At 45.3% G+C, this 11,281-nt stretch overlaps 1 protein-coding gene across 2 annotated transcripts in view; it reads right to left on the bottom strand.

Annotated features, from left to right (window-relative positions):
- Positions 1-2,266: 2,266 nt before the first annotated feature.
- Positions 2,267-11,281, bottom strand: part of caln1 (calneuron 1) — a 47,048-nt gene continuing 38,033 nt past the window's right edge. For both annotated transcript variants that reach the window (XM_068585698.1, XM_068585697.1), the window contains exons 5-6: positions 9,339-9,495; positions 2,267-4,860 (exon numbers count right to left, since the gene is read on the bottom strand). In XM_068585698.1, the coding sequence (XP_068441799.1) occupies positions 4,733-4,860; positions 9,339-9,495 (285 nt within the window). In that variant the 3' untranslated portion in view covers positions 2,267-4,732. The remainder of the gene's footprint in view (positions 4,861-9,338; positions 9,496-11,281) is intronic.

The following is an 11,281-nucleotide window of genomic DNA, read 5'->3' as shown; positions in this document are numbered from 1 at the left end:
CTTTCTGCTTTTGTTTTTATTTTGAGTATTTGTCATATAAAATGTCATAACACAGTAGGCCAATGTTATTAAAAAGGGCATAGTGTGTATAGTATAGTTAAAAAATAAATAAAAAGTCAGAGTATAATATGTCAGGAATCGTCATACATTCACTTAAATATAATATGTTGAAAACTATAGAACCGCATGTCAGAAAAGTCATATATAGTATGTCAAAGAACATCAAAAGCCACGGTATGGTTTGCGAAAATAGACAAATAATACAGTATGTCAAAAAATCATGAAAAAATGATATGGTATTCAAAAGAAATCCAATAAAAAGCCCTAACATGGTATGTCAAAAAGAGTCATTAAAGGTCACAGTATAGTTTGTGAAAACAGTCAAAGCATCGTACCTCAACATGAGCTCAGTATGAAAAGAAAGATATTCAAACTGTCGTATGTCGCAAAAAGTCCGAAAAAGAAGAGAATATATGAGAATATCGTAAGAAAAGTCTTAGTATGTCTAAAAAAGTAAAGTAAGAGCAACCATGCTGAGGCACTTTTCTATTTTAACTGCTTCATCATTTGCATAGTTTCAGTCAAAATGTTTCTCATATTGAAAGACTTTCCCTTGAAGTTATCTCCAAAAAAAAAAAAAAAAAAAAAGTCGACTTCAAAAGACATTTCCCCCTCAGCTCCCGGCTGCATCACTTGCAACTGTGAACAGCGACAGGAATAGTTTAATGGCTCGTCCTCCATGAAAGTAGTCCACCAAGACCTTACGTAACGTCGTCCGAGGCAGCCAATCGGAAGTAAAGGCTTCAACTCTGAAGCAGCCGCCATGTCCTTGACCCAGACCCCCAGAAACTCTTTCCGTTTAACTCTCACTCAGCTGCTCTTTAGGAAGCATTAAGCTGAAAGCTGAGGATGCCCTGACACAGGAGGAGCCTGCTGGGAGCATGAAGACCAGATAGCAGCGAGCCGGAGAGGCCCGGGCGGCTCTGGAGGACAGAGCCTGCAAGCTAACCAGTGAATGCTTATCGGGCGCTTCCAACGACAGGCCCGCTCGTCTCCTGCCGGCATGAAATGGGATTATATGTTGCCGGAAATCCTGCAAACAGTTGCTGTAAATAACAACAACTAACTTCACTTCATGCTGTATTACTGAATAGTTACCGTTGCCCTTATTTTGGAGGTGAAATCTTAATTTGGTCACGTCGCTGTGTCATTTCTGAGAGAGACGGTTTAAAAATGTTATGTTGTAGTTTCCATATTGGCAGTATTGTCTTGAGCGTTTGTATCTTCTTGTGAGCAGATTTTACAATCTGTTTTAATCCCATGGGCAGAGAATCTCATCAATGACATCATGTTTAGTTTTTATTTTGGTGTCCGTGCAGCAGATCCGACCCCTATCTGTGTCAAAATAGCAACATAGACATTATTATTATGATGATTATCACTAATATTGGACAGAAACTTTATCGCGACAGCACAGCTTCAGCTGTGAGATAAACGTGACACAGACATCTTATATACAGTTAGATTTTGGAAAAAGATGATTGAGTATAGTTATTGTTAACGTAGAAAACAAGGCCTCTGGCTCATAAAATGGTAGTATTGTTTTACCTGCTGGGGCTCCAGCATGTGGAGGCTACGATGAATTCACATGTATGTTACTGTACATGTGACACGCCTCAGCTTCATCTCTCAGTGCAGAGTGCTGCCCCCTAGTGGTGTTACTGTGGTCACAATGGACGCTCTGCACTCAGCTGCCACTTCCTCCCTCAGGCACCAGGACAAAACATGTATGAGCTTTAACGCAGACCAGTCAAACGGGACATTTAACAACGTCCTCCATTGACAACACGAGCGACTTTGCACATTTCTGACAAGGTCGCCATTTGTGCCAATGCACCGCCGGCCTCCTCCCTTCCTCCCATCTTCACACCGAGGTGTTAAAGAAACCCAGGGAAACAAACCAGGGGACCAATGGCTTCATTTTAAGTAACACAGGCGCTCACGTTGTCGACATAAAAGCCGACGTTGACTTAGAATAAGTCGCTTTGTGTCTCCCGGTGTCGCTTTCACGTGACAAAGGGGGCATTCAAGGAGTCAGGGAGCAATGCAAGAGGCCTTTATAGTTTAGTATTAACCTTTTGAAGGAGTGATTTATGCATGTATTAGACGGCTTTAAAGTCAGAATTGATTGAATCTCTGCAACAACACACAACTGCCTCAGTGATGAACTCAAGTCCTGTTCAAATGAAACAAAACCCCATTTAAAAAAACACAGTTTTATTGCATCAATGCTTGATAATATGACTTTTGTACAGACTTCCGTATTTACACTTTCATAATTATTATGCCTCTAATAAATAGTACAACTAAAACTCTCTCTCTAGTCTACATGTTTAAATATCGCACATGCAAAGTATGGATAGCGTGTGCTTGTCGAATACATATGCTATGTTATTAGCTATGTACAAAGTGGAAAAACAGAAGGACGTGGGATTCGATCACCATGCTACTGAAGAGACAGTGTTTCATCCCAAATTAAACTCCTGAAACATGCTTCCTTGCTGCAGGGGGCAGTTACTACAGTTACTGCTCAACATCCCCCCAAAAAACACTACAATTGAAAATACAAAGACAATAACAAATGGACAAAACTTCTCCAGTTAACCACTACATGCAAGCAGTGACCAGCTGGGACTTCGGTGCGACATTTCCACCACAAATCCTAAAATAAAAGGAGTGTAACCTCTTCAGATTAAACACACAACACTACAACTGAACCAGTGTGATCTACTAGGATTTGTAGACGGCTTTTGCACAAAATGCTTTTTCTTTAGTCTGTACCTGCACCTATATTCACCTGTGAATGAAACCTTTTCATGGGAAGGTTGGTGGGAGCGTTGCATATCCCAGTGCTGAGAGAAACACCTCACTCACTTCACCTCTAGATGGCACTCTCGCACAAACCTACAGCCGTCCTTTCCATTTCCCTGGGAACGCAGGACCGGTACGGTCCAACAGAAATACAACCAGTAACAAAGACAACAGGAAGAACTGAAACGCTGCACGAGTGACCTTGTGGTGACGGTGAAGGACGGGGAACAGCTGCGTCACGTCGTGTCCGGTGGTTTTATGGCTTCAGGATTGCTGAGAGGGAGCAGGAGGCCGGACGCTCCTCCAGCTGCTGACCTCCTCCTGCAGGTCTGAACCCGCGTTGGTCTGCGCACAGAGACACTGCACACCTGGAGTCACTTGAGACGTGGGATACGGTATTTACAAAAAAGGACAGACTTGACCACATGCACTTGATAACATGGTGTTCATGACCCTCCTCCTCCTCCTCCTCTTCCTGCTCCTCCAATTTGAAATATGAAATGAAGTTAACATTATGACCGTTAACTCCGACACACTAACCATTTCTTGGGGCATTTGTGCTTGAAACACGTGTTTTCAACAATTTTTGAGCACAACAATCAAGAGGAGGAAAACTTAAGTGGATCCAACTTTCCACAGGACTAAGTTATAATTCATTTACTTGTGAATAAACAAAAATCCACCATAAAACACGGAGATGCGGCACTGGTATTCCAAATAAAGTGACATAACCTACATGTTCCAACTCATACAAACGGTGTTGTTGGCTTGCCGCTCAGGATTACAGTGTAAAAGCATCATCTGGCCACGGAGCCAACAGGCGAAAGAAGCTGGCGAGACACACTGCAGCCAGAGTAAAACGCTGGATTCAGCTCTGATGAGCTGGAGAACTTCTCGCTGTTTCGCTCTCGCCGTGGCCGTCGACTTCGATCGCTTCACACTTGATCTCGAGAGTGTTGTGGAAAGTCACTTTGGGGAGAAGCAGGCAATCACCAACGCAGGCCGAAGCAGACGAGGCAGACAAGAGGAGGAGCTGAATTCAAGCCCCTTGCAATACAACTGGAGTGCACTGAACACCACAGATGGATGAGATACAGGATAACAGTGAAAGGGTGGATTGTTTAGACTTTTTTTTGTCCTCTAATAGGAAACACACAAACATTTTTCTTTGCACCTGAACAGTGTTCACCCGACAGCGAGTGCCTTCGTGAATATATCCGAGGCGGAACATTTTGTGTTCGCTCGACTGCTTCGTGAGCGTGTAGCGCTGATGAACCCGACGCCAGCACCTCATGTCGCAGCCCCGCAGACGCAGCGTTGGGAAAAATAGCAAGTCAGAGAGCTGAGGCGTCCACGGGGCGGCGAGGCCCGTCATCGAGCTTCCAGGAACTATAATAAGGGGGCAATTGCTCTCTCCCTCTTCTCTCCCTCTCTCTCCCTCCAGACCTGCAGCCCCGGTGGCTTATCTGACTCCTGCTGGGTGACAGGTCCGCGGTCGCAGCTCGCCTGCACTCAATCAGATTTTGTTTTTTCATTCATTTTTTTTTGTGTGTAATTTCTTTTTTTTTTTTTTTCATTTATTGCATCAGGGAAACAGACACGACAGAGTTATTATGTGTAATGTCAGCCCTTGAGTGTCCCTGTCGGGGTAAAGGGGGAGGAGTCCTGTGTGACTCCTCGCGCTGGCTTCACGGTGGAGGCTCACGCCACTGAAAGATGGAAAATGGATTTTGTCGAGGGGTTATTTTAACGTATTTCCTTGTAGTTCTTTTCCTATCAACGGGGATGTGACCTCACCCACTAGCATGCACATGCAGGCTGGCTCCCCCCTCCCTCCCCCTCCGGATCACAGTGGGCGCAGCTACTCCATGCCGTTCCTCAGCATCTGATTGGCTGCGATGAGCATGACGCTGATGATGAACGCCATGGCGAAGGCGCAGATGAGGCTTTTCCTCACGCACGTCTGGCGGTTCTTCTTCGCAGGGTGAACTGGAAGAGAAACCAGAGGGAGGCAGACGGAAGTTAAAAAAGGCTTTTTCTCGGGGTGCAGATAACTACGCATTCAAGGAGAGGCAGAGGGTGCACATTCTGTGTTTACTCCTTCATAAAAGACTCATAACCGGCAGAAAAAGTAGAATCCAGCAGTGAAAAAGTCAGAAGTCCTTCGAATAGGATATGATTCAATTCTGCTCCATCTCGACCCAAATCTTTGAACCGAATAAGTCAACGAGCTGCACGGCAAACACGTCAATCATGAACTCAGGTTACTTTCTCATTGAGCCGTGCACCGCAGAGATAAACTTGAGCTGTGAGCTCACACACACACACACACACACACACACGAACACGCATACACACACACGTGTTGCCGGGCAGAATTAACAGCTCTGCTCTCGATACCATCTGAATGAGCAGCGGGTGACCGGGAAGTGATCCGTGGAGAGAGACACCGAGAGGAGCGTCACAGTTCACAGGACCAGACCCGGCTGGTCTGGTCCTGTGCAGCGTTCTGCAGGATGGGAAGGTTCAGCAGGATCAGAATCTGAACTATTTATGCTTCGGCATACAAGCATCTTGTCCTGGCGGGGAGGTGCATACATTTAACGTTTAGACAATAAACATTTAACCGTGAACAGTTTTGGTCCTGATGGACCTCAGCCTCCCGCCTGGATGATGCGCTGCAGTCGGCTCTTGTCCTCGGCCGTGGCTGCAGCGCACCAGACGGAGATGGAGGAGCAGAGGATGGACTCAATGATGGCGGTGTAGTTATGCACCATCGTTGTCTTTGGCAGGTTGAATTTCTTTCGCTGCCTCGGGAAGAACATCCTGTGCTGGCCTTGTTAGTTTTAAACTATTGAATGAATTACGCATTAAAACGGACAGTAAAGCAGTTGTATCTCCTGCGTCTCTCGTCAGAGCTTTAGAAAGTCGGGAGAAATATTTAATCTCTCCTCGGACATCAGACTCGAAAGTGTAAGAAAGCCTGCGTTACCAAATGGAAACGGGCATTTAAGGATTTACAATTATGCATATAGTATGCAACAGAGGGCTGCATAATGACAAAAAAACTGCTGTAGTCCATTTGTGATGCAAGAAAAACACAACAAAACTACAACGATGGCCTATTCCTGTGCTGTTGCAGGTTGCAGAGACGGTTGCAGGTTCGGTTTTTGTGTGTTTGTTGCATTGCACTCTGTTATATTTCTACAATCTTCACGCTTCAGTGAAATCCCCCTCAAAACTATCTTGTGTTTGTCTCCTTAACGCCAGTAAACAATGTAATAATGGGAATGCAGGTGAATTGCAGGGTGTTGCACTGGAGGACTTTAGTTTAAAAAGTGTCAGAGCAAGAAGCGGTCAGGAAAAGTGAAAGTGGGACAGAGATTGCGACATCTTTCTTGGCCTGTGCGCTGAGGCGATGTGTCAATAATTGGCAATCTTCAGTTAAAAAAAATACTATTCCAGACTCACATCATATAAAAACATGACGTTGCTTGATGTTTTAACCAAATGGATGATCTAACACGGCGCTCGTAGCCAATAAGCAAGGTGACGTGACCCAACACTACATGAACGTTGATCTTGGTTGGTGCTGAAAGATGTTTTTAAGATCTATCGGCCACCAGCACCTCAGATTGGTCAGTTTCACCCTAAACTGCAGGTCTGAGGACTGAACCGGGATCGTTGAGGAACAAGTCGCTTTCCCTCATTTTGTAACCACATGCTGCTGTGACACAACACACACATCCGCCCGCGACACCGACTGTAACCGAGTGCGAGCGTCACATTTCAACAAACCAAGTTAAACCATCTGGGATGTGATTACGCAACTGACCGTTTCAAAAACCTACCAGAAGTTTGTGTCCTTTCAGTATATCTACAGTCGTGTAAGTCGGGGTGAAATGAACGGAAACAGCGCGAGCACTGCGGAGACGGGAGGAGGGTTGTGGTCCAGACAATAGTGCTCAGTCCAGCGGCCTGAACCTGCCGTCAGCCTCATAAAACACCTCCTCAGCCGCACAAAGTAACGACACCGCTGCCAAATATCCACGAAGGATTTTCTCCAGTGGAGCATTGTGGTCATGAAGGTGTAATAAGCTCTACGCTGGTTTCCAAGCTTCTGATTTATGGCTTTCCACATGTGCTCATGCTTCAAAATCCGCGGACCTGGAGGTGAATAATTCTCGGCCTGAGGTTTTAGAATGTATTGCAAAATTCATAGGATCCTTGGTTTGAAGGGTATTTATTCCCCTTTTTCAACGTTTAAAACAGAATCTTGAGTTTCAAACTATCCACTGAAGGTTTTTGAAGTTGAAACTGGAAATGTTAAAAGGTGCCTTGACGTTGTTTCGAGGTCCCATTGCTTTGGAAACACAAATACTGAAGCACAGGGCTAATTACTATGCATAATGATGTCATCAGTCGTTTAGGCCAAAAGGTTAGATTTCCTGGCGTAGCCACGCCCCCTCCTCTGCCTCTGGTTGGCTTTACATGATGTTCTTACCCTCTCATCTAACCAACCAATGAAGGTAAAGAGTAACAGGTCCAATGACATCATCCTGCATCATATTTATGTGCTTCTGTTTGTGTTTTGGGAGCAATTGGCCTTCAATAGGAGGGGGAGGGGGGGGGGCCTGCATGGCAGCTGTGACATTCGTAGCTCAAACTGTATTTCCACACTTGCGTCTCTGCGCTTTTGGGGCAATTTGCTCAGCGTTGGTGAACGTCTCTGGATCCTGTATTCTGTTGTTTTCCAGCCGCTCGCCGCATCGATTCCAGAGTGAGTTGAAGCCAGAGGGAAATCAGGCGCCTCATATGCGGCCTCATATAGCGGTAAGCTGAAGCAATAAGCACCAGAGGGCAATGATGAATCTCACGATGACAAAACATATTGATTTCTCCGTGACGGAGCACATTTTGGTGTCCCCGCGGGTGGAGGTGGTACTCGTGGACCTCGAGGCTAACGGATGCAATTGCTCCGTTAGCCTGCGGCGGCTCTTCGTCATCGTCATGAACCCAACAGGAATATCATGTTGTCATCCCTCCACAACACTTTTTAAGACCCTGATAAAGTGTCGGCATAATCTGTGTCCATTGATATTGAGACCAAAGTCGACCCCCCTCCATGGCGGGCAGGGTTCAGGGGCTGCAGGTGTTTGGTAAAGGGCGACAACAGAAGATATAGACACCTTGACTAGAAAGAAATGATGAATTCAAACACAGGGACTGCACAACAAAGCAGTGACGGACCCTGAGCGACCATGCTGCCTTCAGGGCTGCTGGGAACTTATGACTCAGCCTTTCCTCTTCCCCAAATTCACGCGATTAGCGTCTGGACGAAATGGACGGCAGTGCAATTTCATCCGGCCGCCTCTCAGAGCGCCGTGTCATCAGTCACCACACGAGCGCAATCAGTAGTGTCACGTACGCTCGCTGCACGTCTTTCTGGCAGCGTGACATTTCTACTTTCATTTGCGCCGCATTAGTCAGCTCTGAAAATGAGAACAAGAAGGAAAGTATCAAACCTGAGAGCGAACGGTGGGACGTGTTGAGGGGGCAGTGAGAGTTAATGAAATGAAGTAACAAGGTTTATTTTAACGCATTCGTTGGCTGCTGCTGAACAGGAACGAGGCATCTGCTCGGCTACAACCGAGCGGATGCTTCTCGACATCGAGCCGTGTGCTTATGCCGCTAATGCAGGACTGGACTGCTGTGGCTCGAGACCAGTGGTTCTCAAACTGTTCCACTTTGGAGGAAGCAAAATGTCCCACCGCCCCAACGACACTGAAACAAAATGGTCCAACTATTTGAGACTCCTCCATCCGTGTTTTTTTAATTAATAGATTAAAGAAATCCCTTTCAAGTGAACCAGATTGCTCCATCTGACAAAAACTAATAACACGTGCAATCACTTTGTTTAATCAATGCAAATAAAGTTATATATGTGCAAAAAATAACTCATATTTGGTTGGATCCCTGTTTTCTCCCCATAGTTTCATGTTGAACCGTCCTTGAGCAAGGCACTGAAGCCCCAGAGCTTCACAGCAGCTCAAAGCTGTTTCATTACTAAGGATGGTGACATGCAGAGAAATATTCCCCCACTGTGGGATGAAGTATTTGATTTTTATTTAAGAATCTGCAAATAATTAGTGTGTAAGAAATGATTACGTTTCCCATTTTCACGGCGTGAGAGTGGAAAGACTCCTGTGACCCCTGAACCCTCTTGCTGCTCGGATCCCTAAATCTCAGACGGCTAGTTTTGGCAGAGCGAGGTCGTGCATATTTTATCCGCCTCACTTCTGAACCAGCTGACGGCGTCACCCCCAACGCCTCCAATCAATAAAACAGCTGACGCGCCGTCGCCCCGGAGAGCCTGATGAGGAAGCTCTCTCCTGCCACACACACACACACACACACACACACACACACACACACACACAGTGCGTCTGCTAGTAGAGTTAGCTCACCTCCCTCGTACTCTGCGTGACAGTTCCCAGAGTTCTCCTTGAGGCTCTCTTCCTCGTTGATGATGATGTTCTCGATATCCTTCATGGTCAGGTGGTCGCGGAAGGCGTAGAACAGGATGTGCTTCAGCTCCTCCAGGGTGATTCTCTGCATGTCGAACTGCGGGAGGAGACGGATGAGAGGGGGAGAGTTTATTTATTCATCTTTAAGAAAAGAGAGAGACTGCTTTCCTTTCACATGAACACACCGCCTGCTTCTGCAGTCGAGCAGCATCGAAGCATATTAACCAAACAACTTCTGACTCCTGTTTTCATGTGACTCCACTCTCACACAGTTTTAGGGAATAGGGTGCCAGCTTCAGTAAAACCACGAATAAACCTCCATTTTTTTTTGATGCCAATACGAGAAAAAAGCTAAAATGCATGAATGATCACGCATGAAATTCTTTACCAATGCACATCCTGGTGCCCGGAGCTGTAGCCAGAAATTAATTTGTTCTTTAGTTTGAGCATTTATACAATCCAGTCCATAAGAAGACACACACACACACACACACACACACTCACTAGACAGAGGTTTGAAGGTCTTACTGAGAGCAACCGCAGGTTTGCAGAGGTTCAGAGAAAGCTTCTTGACAAGTTGAGAAGTCCTCTTGTGGGCTTTGATCGGATGCTTGAAAGCAGAACTTGGCTGCACATTTGACAGCATTAACATCCAGTGATATGATTTTGTAATCGGGCCAGAAGGCAGAGAGAGAGAATACAATACGAACACGACTGAGAAATAATTTAATATCATGAAAGAGTCCAGGATCGGTCGAAAGGACTGAATTCCTCTGAATGTATTTACTGACTCAATAAACACAACTAATTTCATAAGGCTCTTGCTAAATGATCTTTGCTGTGAACACCAGATGACGAGCGAGCGTCATTATTTGCATTACATGGTGATTTACAGTGAAACAATAGAATTAGGAAGTCTTTCTCTTGTCGCACAGTGGAGGACGGGGAAGTCTCCTTTCAGACCGAGTCGCCGTGTTTAATCCGTCAAATGTTTCAAGGCGGTTTTAAAAAAGTAAAAAACACCGAATGAAAAGAAAAAAGTCCGATGGAAGTTGAATGAACTCGCAGAGGACAAACTCAATGTTCTTAACAGTTTGTATTACTTTAAGTTTTGTCTACACACACACACACACACACACACACACACTGATCGGCCTGGAGGAAGGTGCAGAAAAAGCAAAGGAATATTTAGTAAATAACACATCAATGATTAAATTGTATGTATTGCACTGTATTGTATATTTTATGAGCTCATTTTTCTATTTTTAGTAAAAATTACATCCAATATCTGTGTTTCCTTTGTGTTAAAAATAGATGCTGCTGCAGAAAAACAACAGTCACACATATATCGGTCTTTTGTGTAGCAGAGATGTTCAGTCCAGATGCAAATGAGCCGCGGCACGCTTCAGGTAACATCTGGGCCTCATTCACTAACAGTGTCACATCCATAGGAAAACCTTTTATACTTGCAAAGGTTTAGGCAACAAACCTCTGAATGCTTCGGTTAAAATAAACTCTTTCTGGCAGAAAGCTCTGGAGACAAACGTTTCACATGCTGACGGTCAAAATAACACACACACACACACACACACACACACACACACATCTGATCTGCTCTGAGTGCAACTGCCCACTCACTAACGCACACATTAGGCCGCTCTGTTTCCACAAGGCAGGATGCAACATGTGGATCATCGTCGCTCGGTGAGCGGCAGAGTTTCTCGCCTGGCATTTGACGAGTTGTTGTGTTCGTCTCCTCTCCTCGGCAACGAGGGACCGGGGTCCTTGACGCCATTACTCATTCAGCGTTGGAAGTGTTTGTTTCAATTCTTTTGAAAGACCACAATGCTTTGCAAAATAAAGAAAATAGGTGATGAACAAAT

The sequence above is a fragment of the Clinocottus analis genome, unplaced genomic scaffold (assembly GCF_023055335.1).
Source record: "Clinocottus analis isolate CAN_PGR_092001 unplaced genomic scaffold, fCliAna1.0.p SCAF_2, whole genome shotgun sequence".
Taxonomy (NCBI): Eukaryota; Metazoa; Chordata; class Actinopteri; order Perciformes; family Cottidae; genus Clinocottus; species Clinocottus analis.
Note: the sequence above shows the minus strand (reverse complement) of the source record. Positions and strands in the feature narration are given on the sequence as shown.